Consider the following 16,709-nt stretch of genomic DNA (forward strand, 5'->3'; position numbering starts at 1 on the left):
GCAGACAGACAGGAGTCTGCCCAGCTGTTGACTATGTCCCATGGCTTTTGGGCAGTAGTGTTCGGTGCAGCCAGGCAATGCCGACCCCCTCAAGGGCCATTTTTGAGAACTAAAGCAAATGCTGAAGCCCTGTTGCTTTCCAATTTGATGCCAGTTATCAATACAAAACTTCTACACTGCTATTGCGTACGGGCATTCACCGTACTAGGCACAAACTTCTTGATGCCTTTCGCATCGAGAGGCACACTGCAGCATGGGGTGAAGTTTCCCTTTGCAGATAAGCCCCAGTGAACGGTATTATTGTGCTGTTCTTTCAGAAGCACATGACTGGAATAACTGCTAGTAGCAAAGCCGAGTTCTGCACGTGCTTCGTTAAGAGATGTCACGCCAAAACCCCCTGCTTGTCGCAGTTCACGCTTTCAGAAGAGAAGCCATCGAGCCCTCTGCAGACCAAAGCAGCCATGGGTAGGGGCAGTAGGTTACATATGGCTGAGCTTAAGCTTATGCTTGACCCGTTTACTCCGAGTGCCTCTCCAGGCCTGCGGAGTGGCTACATAAATAAGTAACATGCACTTATGAACAGTTTTCATTACACGATCCCAGCTATCACGTGGCCTTCAACTCCAGAGACCTGAAGGGTTTGAAGAGACTTACAAATAACCACAGCTTCCCAGCAGTGTAAACCCAACATGCATTTCCCCAAAATACGCTGTGCTTACAGCAGGAGCACAAGTCTGCCAAGCAGTTTGTTAAGGTTTTTACTTGTTTCAATAGCTTACAAGTTTTACCCTCACCCCTGCAGCAGCCAACATCGCTCCGCATCCTACACTGGACGGTGTAAGCGAAGATCGCACGCCATCTGCTAGCTCTGAAAACTCAGTGGGAGCATACAGAAGCGTGCCCAATGTGGAGTGGGAACGGCTCGCTGAGCCTTTACACAACTGAGTCAGGCAGCCTGTGGTTAAGCCGGTTTCACCACCTGGGTCACACACCGCTTCTGTTCGCTTGCAACTTTCTTCCCCAACCCCAACAAAACCAAAAACCCTTTCAGCCGGGACAAGCTGCAGGCTAGAAGCTTACGAAAAGCAAACATGACAGAGCATCCTGCACACCTCTTACCAACTATGAAGCCATTAGCAGTGAAGTCCAAAATTCCACAAATGGAGGGTAGCTCAGGAGAGATGAGCAGAGATCTAAAAGCATAGGAGCACGTAAGGATGGAACAGAAAGCAAGTTAGGTGTCAGTTAAGGAGGAAAACAGTAAATATAGTCATTTGAGGAACAAAGGTGGAAAACAGCAAGACACTGCATAGCTGCATAAAACACCTCAAAAAAATACAAAGGGCAGCTTAATGTTCAGAGGTCTAGGCAGAGAGGGAACTCTAGCAACAAAAGCCATATTACTGTTAGAGAGCACTGTTTCACCCTGTAAATACCCAGGTGACCCACATTGAATCAGTTTCAAGATGTTGAATGGTAAGAGAACGTCCAAGGCAAGATTCAAGCATATTCTGTGATCACATCCAAGGAGAAAAGTAGCCATCTACATCTAGGTGCATTTATAAAAAGCATACCCTCTCCAACGAGAACAGTGCAAGGAGTTTTGGGAATTGCCTCCCCAGCAAAAGTCACTTTGACAACGTGAGGACCAGCTTGAACAGGTTTGTAGGTGCAACGGTAGACTTGGTTGCCTTTGTCTTCTACTGCAACTTCAGCAAGTCCTCTCCCCTGAGGATCCTCCACTTCCACGTTCACGTCACCCACACCAGCACCTGCAAAGGAAACAAGCCCAGCTGAGCCTTGGCTTCCCCACAGCAACGTGCACTGCATTTAGGATCACAGCCAGCTGTCTGGGCTCAGCCAGCCGTCCTCTGCTACCATTCCCAGGCACAGCCTAAACCTTCAGCTTCTGCTGACAGCAACCAGACATTCAAGTGGGGAGGGGGCAGGACAGGGTGGTGGCATCTCCATGAAGCCATCAAACTGACAGGGCTCTGCTGCTCCAGCCACAGAGTTTCACAGCAGTATTACAGTACTGAATACACACACAGCCTGATTACCCTATTGCTACCACCCTGTAGCACCTCTGTCACAGACTAGCCCACAACTTTGCCAGTCAGATCAACCTCTCAAGCTTCGAAGCAGTTTAGATTAAGAGCTTGGACACTGTGCATGCTGGTCTGGACAAGGATCCTTCTCTGCCGGACTATACGTATTAACTTTTGTACAGACACCTGCTCCTCTCACGTTTTATTCAACTTGTCATGCAACAAAAACAGTTTTCCAGACACTTTTGGAGGCCAGACATGTCTTTACATGATTCAGACCACTCCCTCTCCCAATTAGAGGCTGAACCTAACACTTCCCCTCACTATAACCACATTTAATTTTACTTCTAAGCACCCTCAGGCAGAAGGCAATTTAAAATATGCTACTCAGCATATTCTGGTGTTTAAATACGTCAAGTAACTGCCCTAAGTAGTTTCACATTGTTCTAAATGAATTAGCATTTGTAGCATCTTCTTGACTCATTCCTCTAGGCTACAGCATTGGCCTAATAGCAGGCAACAAGTCACATGATGGAGATGCTCTAATGAAGATAGTAGCCCTCTAATAATTACAACAGAGGTTGAAACCAGTTTGGTACTGAAGTATGAACTCAAAGTAGCACTGTGGCAGATTCTTTCTGTAAAGCTAAATTCAGAACACATTAAGCCTTTACAGTTTACTCACAGTTCATTCTTCAGAGGTGGGCATTTCACATTCCTGTTTAAAATGAGTTGGGGGAAGAAACCAGCCAGGAACTTGCCTGCTGCCATTCAGCAAGTGCATGGCAAATTTCTGGGTAATGCTTAGCACCTTCCTGCCCCAGCTCAGCTCCATACTTCAAATGTTTCATACACAGCTGAAGCCTCCAGAGCAGCCTGACTATTATTTCACCTCTGAACTAGATGGGGCTACAAATCCTCATCCACTTTTCTGTTTGTTTATTCCTCCAGGGCTTAGGTTCTCTTCACATTTGTGGAAGCTGCAGGATTTCAGCACTCGTTCATCCTGCTTACCTGCTGTGTAGAGGTCGAAGTAGGTAGGCTTGTTGGCAATGTTCCCTGTCGCCTCCAGTCCTGGTCCCTTTGCTGTTACTTTGCTCGCATCTCCCTGGGCTTTGTCAACATTCACTTCAAATGGGCTCTTTGAGATGTGCTGCCCAGCAAACAGGACCGAAACCTAGAGACAGACAGTGTCAGATCCGACCCAGCTCAGCGTCACCGCCAGACAGCCCAGCGAGGGGTCGAGCACCCGTGTTCCTAGCACAGCGAGTCTATGCCTCAGAGGTGAGGGAGACCATCCACCCCACAACCTTCATCCTCTCCATGCAGTGTAACTGCTGGCCACCTCCTTAAAGTGCTACTGATCATGGGGTCAGCCACACCAGCGGGGATGCTTGAATCTGGATGTGCCAACAAGAGGCAGACCGCCAGCCAGCAACGAGGTGGCAACAGAAGCTGCATTTATCTTTTCAGGCTGGCTGTGAGGACCAGCCACTCGGGCAAGTGCCAAGCAATAGGATCACCCATCGTAAACCTGCTTCTGCAGGCATCTGGGGACAGAGTTGGGTGGGGAACCTTCTCTGCAAAACGCCTACGGTGTACAATACCATTAAGGAAACGCCTTACAGAAACAACCTGGTATTTTCCTCTGCACCTCTGTGACAACTCACAAAACTGGCTTCATGAGCTGCAAGAAGTGGCCTCACATGAGAGGAGAGCCAGCTGCAGCACTTGATACAGGAACACCCACACACCTTCTCCTAACGCAAACGCCCTTCCCCCTTGAGAAGGGGCAGCCTAATGGCCCAGACAGAGAATTAAGGCCACATCAGGTTACCTTTTCTTCAGGATGCCCAGAGTGGCTATTACGCTGCCATCAGTAAACAGGCAGCCCTCGGGGGCTCACATTAACCAGCAGAGCAGCACAAGAGAATACTAGTTACTGACACACAACCTACCTTGTGAGGTCCAGTAACCCTTGGCACATACTGAACTGAATAGGTCTTGTTTTTGTCACTGGATGGTGTTATCTTTGCCTAGGAGAGAAAACACATCCATTGTTGAGCTGTGCCCACGCATGCCAGCCTAAGATTCTCCTGGGTAGCACTTGATAGTGCAAACTATTTCCAGAGTCAGCAATGTCAGAGACACGTTGCTGTGGGAGCAGGGATCTTTGCTACCTCCTCTTTTCATATGGAAAAAACCCCATTGGTTTTGTCTTTATATGAGACAAAGCAAGCTACCTTCTCCCCACCTCAGCCCTTTCCCTTGCTGTTAATTGCTCTACTAAGGCAGGCCAAAACTGAGGAGACGTTAAGTCCAACGTACAGCTGTATTTTTCTGGAATGTTGTAACATGATCAAGTGGAGCACTTGGATGAGAAGTTTCTATAAACATTAAAACCAGCATTTTAACTCAAAATGATTCATGGCATCTAAATAGCTGCTTTAGCCATTCCTGAAGAATGAGTAAGAGCAGACAGTGATTTAGTGATGTGTGTTATCTAAAAGTGTGTCAGAAAGTACTTGGCCAGTCAAGCTAAATCACTGCAACTACTGGACATTGGAGTTGTGTTGCTTAGTTGCAGATAGTGACATTTTTTTCAAGTTCATCCAGTAACGCAATTACTAAGAAAAGCTTGAGGCTTGCACTTCTGATAGTTGGTATTTTGCAACTTCTTTTTAGATTACTTATCTGTTAAGACCTCACTTGTGAAAGATGAGGGTTACTGCAAAAACTTCAGCATTCAGACCAGCTTTACTCTTCCACAAAGAATGTTTAGCATACATACCTCCTCCCTATTTCCTTCTGGATCCTCTATGAAGACCATCAGGTCTCCCTGCCCAGCACTGATGGTATCTACCGTGAAGATGGCAGGCTGCTTCACCATGTTCCCATGAGGCTCAATCCCTGGGAGACAGACACAGAGCAGCTCATCAGCTGTTGCTACAAAACCCAAAAGGTAGTTTGGAGGCTACCCACAAGCTGTCCAACCCATCCTCCCATACAAGCCCCCAGCACCAGCTTCCCCAGGCCACTGCGTGACATCTCTTCACCAGCTGCCCAGAGCACCATGCTCACAATAATCCCTACTCTTACAATACAACCATTTTTAAAAATTCATTGAATCATTGGTGCTCAACTCATCTCAGGATCTCTGGCCAAGTCAGGAACCCGGCTGGCATCTGGTTTCTGGTGAAAACAAGTTACCCCGCTTGCCTGAGCAAGGCACTGAGAGTCACCCCCACAGCTGGCGACACCGACAGCGAGCAGGGTATGTGCCTTAGTTGCTCTTTAGGAGCTGCCCAGCTTCATGCGGCTAAATACTGCAATAGTGCTGCACCGCAGGACGGGCAACCAGGGAGGCAGGAGAGATTTTGGGAAGCTTTTTGGTAAAGGCATTATCCTAGAGCCAAGGGTGAAAGACTTATTTTAAGCAAGACAGTTCTTACCTATACTGTCCCATTTTACTCCATTTCCAGAACTCAGCTCTACAGACACTGCTCAGATTTATTACTCTTTGAAAGCTGCTCAAACTACTTTGCCAGAGCGAACACTGTATGAATGGCACGCAGGGACCTCTCTAAGCCACGAAAATCCTGCAGTTCGGTGGCACTTCCACTTAACTTTTAATCAGAGTTTCCTTATTGCTCAGCACAGGGCCTGCTACAGCATGCATTTACCAGCAGGGTTTCATCATCTCCCTATACGTAGCCCCAGGTCACGACACCTGTCATGGTGGTGTCAGACTGAGTGGGTGGAAGAACTTCCCAAAGTTGCTGGTTCCAGACTAGCCCAAACATATATACCTTTCCGTTGAAGGGAATTACTCCTTGGCTTATTCATAAAACTGTGGGCACTACTGCTCTACAGCACAATTAGTGGAAAGTGCAACGTCTGATAGATTATAAAGGAAGTGGTTGTGAACAACAGAATTCCTGAACTTGTTTATCTTCAGAAAACAATAACTTGAGAGCAGTGCAAGGAAGATCATGTTTTTACTAGGAAATCTGAGCATTCCGATAAGGTGTTAACAATTGACATATTCATTCTGTCAGACTAAGCCCTAGATTATCATCTAGTTTAAACAGCTATAAATTCGCCCTGCGTATCTTCAGTCCACCACACAAGCATTACGATATGGTATTCAAATATCCCTCCTTCTGCAAGCACGAGAAGGATTGCTGATCCTCAGCAGACAGCTTCAGCCAGGACAGCATTAGTCACAGCACTTTCTTAGCCTACATTTAATCTTCCAGATTTTATCCTCTTCTCAGAGATCTGCTTTGGCTGGGTAAATGAGCTCTCCTAGTGGGTCAGTGATGATGCACACAGCTGCGTACAGCACCTCTGCAGGCTCACTTCACATCACGTCTACACACAGCCGCCCTAGGAGTACGCCCCTGCAGTGTCCAGGGTGATGCGCTACAACTAAGATTCACATTGGGAGGTTATTAATAACTTACTGTAGTACATCGAAAAACAGCAATAAAAAAAGCTAAGACTGACCAACTTCACACCTGACAATCACCTTTTTCTAGAAGCATGAAGACCTGTTACTCATTTGTCCAAAAGACCCTGCCCAGTTTGGCAGTGAGCCCCTTGCTGCTGGAGTGACCTTTCGGTTCTGACGTACGTTAGCAGTCAGAATTGTCAATTATATTTAGTGAATCTGTTTTGGTAACTAACTTTGGGAAAACATCAATCTTTCAAGAAGAGTCTCTCACCCTTTATAATTTCCATTACAATGGCTCCAGCGCACTGCATGCACAAAAGCAGACAACAAAATTATTCCAGTTTTTGAAAGAATAAGAACATGACTAAAGCCAGACCTGACAGACTGAAGCAGGCTGATCAGTCATTTACACAGTAAGTGGAGTATAGGTAGTCTATATACTTGGGATCTGACAAATGTGTCTATGTATCGAGGTTTGCAACGGAAGGCATCAACAAAGGACGTAAACCCCAAGTAGGGTAAATGCTAAACCCACTTCTGACTATAGTGACTGCTCGTCAGTGCAGAGATAGTGTCCATGTCCACTCATTCCATTAGTTAAGTTTCAATGGAAAATCAGGTTGGAAAAAAAAAAAAACCAACAAACAAAACTCCAACAAAAACGTTTTGTTTCTTTCCTTTACGCTCTTGTACACTCAATTCTGAAACCCACTAATTCTAAAAGTCTCGAAGGACCGCAGCTGGCCCCAGCTCTAAAAAAAAAAAAAAAAAAAAGGATGGAATGGAGAACAAAGTGTAATGCCTAAGTGATGTCTAGCTACACACCAAGCACATTAAAGGTAAAAATATGTTATTCATTTAGTTGTGATTGTATTCCAGTCTAGAGTAGAACCACATCAAAAGTTACAGGAATTATCTATTTAAAAGGTAAGTTAAAAATACGAATGCCTATGTAGATCTACAGTTGCATAAACATCTGTGGACAAGTCCTTCCAATTAGCAAACACAGCCTTTACAACAAAAGCTCAGCACTATTTCATGTTTGAAGGGTTACCAACCCACCTTTGTGCATGTGCAAACAAAGCATTCACACCTACAGGTCAGTTCAAATACCTTATTTAGAAACAGCCGACCCTAATACACATCTGCCACCAAGCCTGGGAAACTGGAAACTGCCTCTACAGGGAGCCTTCTCAGTGATACATACGCACAGATGTAAAGAGGTTTTTCCTCTTTAAAGGAGTGCTTTATCACAAGAAGCATTCACTGCTAGATCAACGACTGTCAGCAGCAATACTGCTAGCCTAAATTTCACACCAAGGTTGGTTTAGCCCCATATCACACTACTTCTTCCAGCTGTGGACTGCAAGGCTGGCAGCTTGCAGAACAGGTTCAGAGACTTTGGGGAATTTACATGTTAGAACTAGGAGTGTCTTTTGGACTATATCCACGTATTTCTGAAACTAGGCACCACACCAAGAGTATACAAGTGAAACTTTGAAGTCAGTTACAGTAGGGCTGGAGTTCAACATAAGCAAAAACCCCACCCAGCTTTCTGAAGAGTTAAACGCTCTGTGCAGCCTAAGCGCACCGAGTCCTTACCTCTGCCGTAAGCCCTTGCTTTCTTTGGATTCAGTTTGGGTTTTAAAGGAGCTCCTGGTTTCAGCTTGGCTTTGGGGAACTGGGACAGGTAAGTCATTACAGAGTGCTCATCCACATCAGGGTGGATAATTTCTTCAGGGGTAATAACCTGAAAGACAGTGCAATTAAGTATATTGTACCAGTGCTTGGTTACCGCGTGTCAACACAGAAACAGAGCTATAACACAGTCTTACATTTCAAAACTCCCGCATGCTACTGCAATTTCTTACATTTATTTTCCCTTTGATACACACAACATCATTTACTATCTCATGGCAAGAAAGTCAAGAAGCTCATTGTGGTCCAAATGTGATTTGGGGGCTTTTTGTGCCTTGGTTATAAGGGGTTCTCAGGAGACTGTGACAAACTAAACGGTAGCAAGGCAAGACAACGGTGGCTACGTTCCCCCCGAAAAGCAACAGAGGGATAACTGAAACTGAAAGAATTAGTAATTCATAATCCTGTGTTCCACAGCTCTGAACTGCAGTGCTTGCAAAGTGAAGCTTGTGACCAGTCTCTTCTCCTGCTCCCACAATACAAGCTGCTGACAGCTTCAGAGACTTGGGCACTTTTGTCCAACTTTATCAGCATGAAAACAACCCAGTTTGCAAATACGTTGTTCTCCATTTGAAAGTCATCTTTGCAGGTGACTTCCGAAGCCAGTGAGTTTTTCTTCTGTGGAATTCAACGCAGCAAAACAAACTCACTCCATGGACTAACCAAGCAGGCTCCACTGCACATGTGCTTTTTCCCCTACCCCACCTACATGCTGCAACACCAGCTGTCTTCAGCGGTGACACCTACACAGAATCTTACAACCAGAGCTCTGAAATGTAACAGCACGTTTCATTACAACGTGCCCTTTCTCAGGCAATTTCACACTGTAACTTTTGGAAGTGTCCAAGCAACTTCACCCGCCTTCCTCAATCTAAACGCAAGCTGGTTGCAAGTACAAAGCTAAGCGCTGTGCTTCCCACAAGCAGCCTGCGTCTCGGCGGCCGGCGCAGCCTTACCTGCGGCACACCCAGCCAGTCGTCCGCCTGCTGCATGGCTTCCCGAGCGTTGTCAACGGGTTTCTTCGGGTCCCAGGTCTCCCAGTCAGGGCACAGGCCTGCAAGCACATTTCGGTTGTTAGGTGTTATTTGCAAAGGAGCTTCCCCAGCTGAGGAAACCAAGTACAAACTCTGCAGCCACTTGTATTACACTGCTATACAGAAAGCTCTGAACAGAGCTTTGCAGAAGTAGCCAAACCAAGACGAGCACGTGCTGCTCGCTGAAACGCTTCCGAGACAACAACCAGCATCTCCACAGGCCCTTACGGCACAGGCAGTAACAGCCAGTTCAAAAAGACTCCCACCCACCTTGCCTATCAACTAAAGATGTATAGCTTTTCAGTAAGCCACCCAACTGCACTGCTTTAAATTTAAGCTGTATAAGACACCACTTTAAATTCAGCACGAATACAGCTAGCCATCCTTTATGTTTTGCTGGCTCTCCTGCAGCAGATTTGGAAAAGAAAGTTTCAACTGCTTGCCATAGCACCCCAGATTGCATTAGACGAACACCAGCAATCGCACTAGCAAGGCTGTTTTACAAGAAGGTGAGGAAACTGTGCCTTTTTCACACTTCATCACATTACTCGCCTTAAGTAGCACAGCCTCAGCTAGCTGAACACTGAAGTTTCAGGTAGCATGTGGCTTCTGGCTGCTCTGTGCTCCCTCTGCAATCCTATTTCAGGAGAACACATGGAGCCTCCTGCTGCGTCCCTGAAGTTGAAAGGTTGCTGGCACTTGCTGTGGGAACAAGTCTTTCTTGCATTTAGGAGCCAGCATTTGCGCCTTTGTCCCTTGCACCCAATACAAAGCTTAGACATGGCGCCTCCAATAATGCAATCGCACATTCTGCTTTAGGCCAGTATTTCTCTTGGCCAAGTCGTTTACAATTTGCTGCTTCCCACAGCTGGCCTCTTTGGTCTTGGGTTTTCTTGAAAGCCTCATTCCCGTCTCCAGCTCAGCAGTGAGAACCTCCTCCCATAGGAACAGCAGAGCAGCCACAAGGACAGCAAGTAAGGAAAACACAAACATCAGAGCAAAGGACCTACCTGGAGCACAGCTGTCAACAAGAGCCCCCAGTGCTTTGCCATCCTGCCAGTTTTGATTGAAGTTCGTGATCGGCAAGTAAGGAATTTTGTTCTGGATCCAGCCCAGCAGCCTCTGCTTAGGGGTCTGCTTCTTTGCATCATCATCACCTTCATCCTCCCACACGGGCATAGAAATGGAGTAGTGGAGGATAAGGGTCCATATCAGGCCAAGGATCAACTTCAAGTTTCCATCAACTATGGCTTTACTATCTGGAAGACAAAAGACACACAACTGATTATTTCCCCCCCAAAGGAAAGAGGCATGTTTTTAAAATACTGTGTCTGCACTCAAGCCCAGGTAATCAAGGACAAAAGAAGTAACCCAGGTCACTGCAGACACTTGCTCAGGCAGAGACACCATTCTTCATGCCCCGCATTAGACGGGACGAAAGAGTCGAGTCCAATGACTCAGTGCTCTCCAGCTGTCTTGAGAGCTCGGTGCTCTCCAAGGGTGGTGTGACTTGCCCTTGAAGCTTTACAATGTTAAGCTTAGGAGAATTGGCAGTTTAAGATCTCTGGTATTTTGCACTTAGATGATAAGTGCCACCTGGCATTTTTAACGGCATTTGTATCTTATGAAAGAAGCCAAACAGCATGTGATGAAGTTCACAAGAACAGCATCCCAACAGGCGTGAAATACCCCAGAGCATACCTAGCAGCACCATTTAGGAAACTGCATTTATACACAGAAACTTGCCTCCACACACACATCAACAGTTTGCATTAAAAATGGCAGCAAAAAAGTGCTATATAATGAAGTCCAGCAAAGCCAGAGTTTGGAATTAGAACAAAGTTGAGATATATCATGACCTGGATACAAATGGCAAAGCAAGGAGCGGAGGGCCATCGGGCATCCTTCGCACCATCACACTCCTGCTTTCACAAAAAGTCATCCCTTCATGCTACAAATTCAGAGTTAGAAGAAAAGGAAAAGCCAGCTCTGGCTTTTCCATGTCATGCTCTAGCCTAGCAAAAGTTTATCACCGCAGCGGCCATGCCACAGGTCTACTTTAAGACACACCACGCATCTAAGTTTAAAGCTGCTGGGTAGCAAGATCAGATTGTTGCAAGAAGCTGTCTGAAGGGGCAGGATATTTTTCTGCATCAGTTTGGCCTTATGAAGTGACCTCTACAGTTCTGTGAATGCTCTTGCAATTTACTTTGGTTTTAGCGAGTCACAGACTGGATGCACTCCCTTTGAGCTCGTAGTTGCCACTCAGGTTGTATTACACTTGTAACAGCTCCAGTTTGTCCAAGCTCACCCAAACCAGGGCTGCAATGTTTTGGGATGCCCTCAGCCTGACTGATCCTTTCATTCCCAGCAGCACATTACAGCAGAGCATTCTTCTGTTCTTTCCTCCGTTTCAGTGAAAACTGTTACAGAAACCCCTTTTTAGTCAACAGAAGTTACAAGTGACCTGGAAGCTTTTGTCTCCTCTCCAGCTCCCAGAGCAGATGCTGGAGTAAAGACAACTACAGCAGTATAAACTCACTTTCATGCCACCAGAATAATTGTACAGGGATCTTACTGAGTCCTAGCTAGAAAAGAAAAAGCGTTCAGTACTTTGTTTGCCTTCTCCAGTTCAAATTCAGTGTTAACAGGTAGTGCCCTCCAAGCTGAGCCTTACTATGCCCAACACCCACTGCACATGCTTTACTTGCTCCTCTTCAGCTACAGAGACCGCAGCAGCAATCCAACACCATCTTATTAATACAAAAAGATCTCCTGACTTTCAAAACAAGTGATATCGATTATACAGAATAGCGACCGAGAACAGTAAGCACCAGGGTGTTCCCTTTAACCCAATGCTCAGGCAAAGTGGTTAATATTTACATGGTTTCACAATAGGGCGGTACGTTCTGAACAGATAACACTGTAACTTCAGACCTTGAATGGTGTTTGGCCTTTCTGGATAGTTAATCTAGTTTCTACTCAGATTTTATTTGTATTGGATTTTTTTTAACATCAGTTTTGACTAATCTTACAGTGTTACGATAAACGTGTGCCACTTGACTGCTCACTGCTGACTTCATATCCAGTCTGAGATATACAATAGATATCTATGAGGTGATTAAGCCCCGCTGGGTTTTAATTACAGGTTCCAAGGTAAAAGCCTGCATCACATAAGGAGTGTGTCTCCTAGCGACAACTAAACAGTCCCTGCTGTTAGCCATTTCCCCCTCTTTCCAGTTTGAGCGGTTAAGCTGCAAACTGGTCTGTGGAGGGAAGATGCTCTCTTAGAACCTATTAGGGAAAGCTTTCCTGAAAGAAGTTGTATCAGAGCAGAAGGAAGAGCTGCATTTTACAGGAGAGAGAGACCTAAAGCCCTGCTGGCAGGCTCACCATGGTGCCTGAGCTCCGCAAGCTAGAATTTAGGGCTGCAGTGTGCAAAAACCAGACCGTGGGTGCGAGCCCCCCCGCCCACCCGCTGCCCGTGCCTGCAGCACCTCCATCCTGCACCCCCACGGCAGGACCACCCGCTCACACCACGGCGCTGGAGCGTACCGCCAGCCACCGCACCCCTGCGCCAGAAACGCCTCCGAGCTTCAGTTTCGGATTTATACCGACATCGGCATTTTTACTGGAGCGGACGCAGCGATGATTTAGTATGCTACAAGTAAACTCATTTCAGAAAGCCATCCAGCATTCCCAGGGAGGAAAGCCAGCGGGACAGAATCACCTCGAGCACACTGCTACACGCACGTTACTCGAGATAAAGAATGGTCTGTTTCGTATTTACAGCGCATAAATAATGGCGATACGTGGATGCACTGCGGTTACTGCAGCAACTAGCCGCGTGCTCAGAGCTTCCTCCAGCCCCCCACCGCCATCCCCAAGGGCATGGCTGGGCAGTGGTCCTTGACCTGGGGAAAAAGAGCCCGTGCACAAGACAGCTTCACATCGGGAGCAAGAACATCCCATCTCATCAGCCCTGTCCAGAGAGGCCAGGCACGGAGCTGATGTCGCGATGACGGGAAAAGGCCACCGCAGAAACGGGACGGCTCTTCCTCCCTGGGGCTGGTGCCATCCCTGCGACTGCGCTTCGTTAGCAAAGTTAGCAAGCTCTTACAGCCTGCCGGCTTCCTGACAGGCATAGGGATCTCATGATGTAATTTTTTCCAAGCCTGCTTGTAGGAGGGCTTGTCTGCTTTCATTTGGGGTGGGGAGGAGGGAGGGAGAAGAACTCCTGGGCAGGACAGTAGACCTTATCAGCACCCAGCAGAGCCACCCGCACACCCTTTCCACAGGCACCCCGCTCCCAGCTACACGGGATCCCACCAGCAGCTCAGCCCTGGTGCGCGATCTCTATCACGATATAGAAGGACCCTCCATATACGAGAAGAGACCAGAGTCCAGACCAAAGCAGGCTTGGCTTCCAAGCGCTGGTGTAAAGCTTGGCTCCACCCGAGCATTCAGCCTCTCCAGAAAAGCCTCCGCTTTACTGCCGCCTTTTTAATTAACTGACTAAAAACATTCAGTGCATTCTCCTTGAGGTCTCTTGGGCATTAAGATGCAAGTGGCACCCAGGAAGACAAGCATCCATTAACATGTCTTGCACAAGGAGCACCGAGCTGGCCCAGAGAACCCTGAAACCCTCTTAGTACAACCAAATTCGCAGGCATCCCCCACCAGCTCCAAGTGCACACTGCCAGTGTAATGCTGCCAAGGTTTTGGAACAGTGAAAAGAAAAAAAAAGTGTTTCCAATGACACTTAAGCACCAACAATCACTACTGCAGGCGCTGCCATGTACCCCAGCTCAGCTGGCTTTCCACTGGATTTCCCCCATTCCCTGGTCTGCTTCAAGACACATTTTCTGGCCCTCCCAGGCTGGAAAACGGATTATACGAACAGCAGATTTTGCAACACTGCTTTCCTATTACAAACACTACTTTTAGGCATACTTATTACTCACAGAATCTATGCTTTGAAGCTTTACAGAGCCTGTCAAGCTACGTGTCTCAATTACTCCTCTGGAGCTTATAGAAAATTTACAGCAGAGAGATGCACACTTGTGGTCAGTGCTTCAGAAACACAGTGCAAGCACCCAGCCCCTCCAGGACGCACCTCCACCATTCGCAGCGCGAGCGGCAGTGTTTGGCTTTCAGCTTTGATGAATTAGGTAGATGGGAACGAATTGTCTGCTTTCAGCTGAAACGGAGAGTGTGTATTTACTCCACGGTACCCGGCGAGTTTCCGCAGATTAAAGGAGGCCTCTCCACGCAGGCGACAGCCACCGATCCCTGCCTTCCCGCGGCTCAGAGGAAGAGAGCTGTCACGTCTCATCCGCCACGATAATTTAGCAGGGCTGAACAAATTCTTTACAGCACCACTCTAGACAGCCTTAATGTAACCTTTTTTGAAGAAAGTGTGGTCATCTGCATAATTTGCTTTATTCACGTTACAATGCCTATGGTAACATCTGCAGATGTACTTACGCGTATGCCAGAGCACACTCGCTCACTGGTTCGCTGTACCCGGCAGGAGATGCGTGCTTTGGAGATCAAAGCTCCTGCACAGCTGAGTCACGCCACCGCAGCAGAGCAGGATACCTGCTGACAGCCGTTTGACTTGTACTTTTCAAAGGACACATTTTTATGGGAGCCCAGGCATGAAGCAGGAATCCACGGCTGGAGCACCACAGGACCTCTCGCCTGCCCCAGACCGGTACTTAAGAGGACTTCAGCTCAGCTGGGAAAACAGACAACCAGCTTTTCAAGTGCCATCTAGAACAGCCAAAGGGTGAGGGGTTTGGGTTTCTTTGGCTGGGTTTTTTTTGTTTGTTTCCTTAGAACTCAGAGGTTTTGGGCTGTTACATGCAAGTCTGCTGATAATCAGCTGTAGACTCCAAATTTGCAAATGCCCTTAGATGACCACTTTTAGACAGCCTGCAAGTTATCATGGCTAGACACATGGTCCAGAACCAGCAAGAAGCAGAAACACTCAAGTTTGGCTTTAACAGGAACCTTCACTCCCACCTACACTGTTCACTGTGCATTTTAACTCCGGTTACTCCACTCTAACTTGCTTTCCTCCTCTAAAAGTACCCAATGGCAATCCAACATCAACAAAATAGCAACCGCCATGAAGCAAGACGCAGCCCTGGTTCAGCTGCACGCAGGCAGAAGCCGTCTGCGGGGACAGGCTGCCGAGAGGTCCTGGCGTCGGGCTGCAGCTCGACAGGACCTGCACGCTGACGGCTGGGGAAAACCAGCCAACCAGACTTAAGCTGTTCTGCAGAATCAACACCACCATTGAACAAGCGAGCACTCACTTTTCTGTTAAAAAAAAAAAAGCCTATATATAGCCTACAACATTAAGTTTTATGTAGGAGTATCCTGCTTCTTAGTCAGCTATTAGGATTTAAGTGGCTGCCTGGTAGGGTGAAGAGGAAAACAGACTGAACCAGAGCTCGTTTGCTTCCCCCATCACACCTCTGAGTCTAGATTGTAATTCTTACCCCTTTTATTATCCTATTAACTAAGTGGCAACTGGCCCAAAAAATGGATTATGGCAATTCCATAGGTCAGCAGTACACACCACCAGTCTCAGTCTTGAAAAGGAACCAAGTTTTAACTGCTCAAGCTGATTTATAATTGTTGCTCTATACTAAATATTAATAGGATATGTTACACTTGGACTGTTAATATCACACTCCTTAAAGCACAAAGAAAGACGCTGAAGTGCCTAGCCTTCAGCCAGCAGCGTGACTAGCCCGAGCCAGCAATGTGACCATCTCAAGACAAACGTGTGTCATTTTTACAGCTTGGGCCACAAAAAACTTCCCAACCCAACCTACCAAGTGGAAAACCGCCAACGCTGCAGAACTGGCTCCTCTCTATTTGTGCTTGCAGCTGCCCCAGGAGCAAGCACCAGAACTGCAACCTGGCACTGATATGAAGCTTGCAAATTCATCTGCTGCAGTAGAGATCCCTGAACTCTACCTGGAGTGTTGTGCCACAGCCAGCAGCCTGGTAAGATCTCACTTGGTGTTGGCTCTTTAGAGCTGTCTTAACAGCCTTTAAGTCACAATATCCATGACTAAGTAAATTCAGCATCTTTTGCCTTTAACCTAAGCACCTAGGGCATGTTACAAATTATTTTTAGGCATCTTCAGAGCTGTAAGAATATTTATTAGACTTACAATCCATCATCACTTGATTTCAAGAGCTAGCGCTGCAAGAGAAATTCCTGTGACCTCATGCATCTTTCAGAACCACTTCACTTGTCCTTCTTGGGCTTTTTCCCAGTCCAGTGTATACCCTTTATGTCAGTCAGCTCTATACTGGAAGAAGCACTGTTTCCAGAAGGGGGGGGGAAAAAAAAAAAAAGTAAAATTCAAAAGATCTTGCAGACTGGGAGTTCCCTCACTCCTCTGCTCAAAAGGGTTTCCAAGTTGCAACATGGAAAATTCCAAGCAGATT

General features: G+C 46.9%; 1 protein-coding gene across 3 annotated transcripts in view; it reads right to left on the reverse strand.

Annotated features, from left to right (window-relative positions):
• Positions 1–16,709, reverse strand: part of FLNB (filamin B) — a 73,993-nt gene that overhangs the window by 38,744 nt on the left and 18,540 nt on the right. For all 3 annotated transcript variants that reach the window (XM_069812219.1, XM_069812216.1, XM_069812218.1), the window contains exons 2-8: positions 10,247–10,495; positions 9,159–9,256; positions 8,107–8,254; positions 4,840–4,958; positions 4,007–4,084; positions 3,063–3,225; positions 1,575–1,772 (exon numbers count right to left, since the gene is read on the reverse strand). In XM_069812219.1, coding sequence (XP_069668320.1) covers positions 1,575–1,772; positions 3,063–3,225; positions 4,007–4,084; positions 4,840–4,958; positions 8,107–8,254; positions 9,159–9,256; positions 10,247–10,495 — 1,053 coding nt within the window. The remainder of the gene's footprint in view (positions 1–1,574; positions 1,773–3,062; positions 3,226–4,006; positions 4,085–4,839; positions 4,959–8,106; positions 8,255–9,158; positions 9,257–10,246; positions 10,496–16,709) is intronic.

The sequence above is a fragment of the Haliaeetus albicilla genome, chromosome 24 (assembly GCF_947461875.1).
Source record: "Haliaeetus albicilla chromosome 24, bHalAlb1.1, whole genome shotgun sequence".
Lineage (NCBI taxonomy): Eukaryota > Metazoa > Chordata > Aves > Accipitriformes > Accipitridae > Haliaeetus > Haliaeetus albicilla.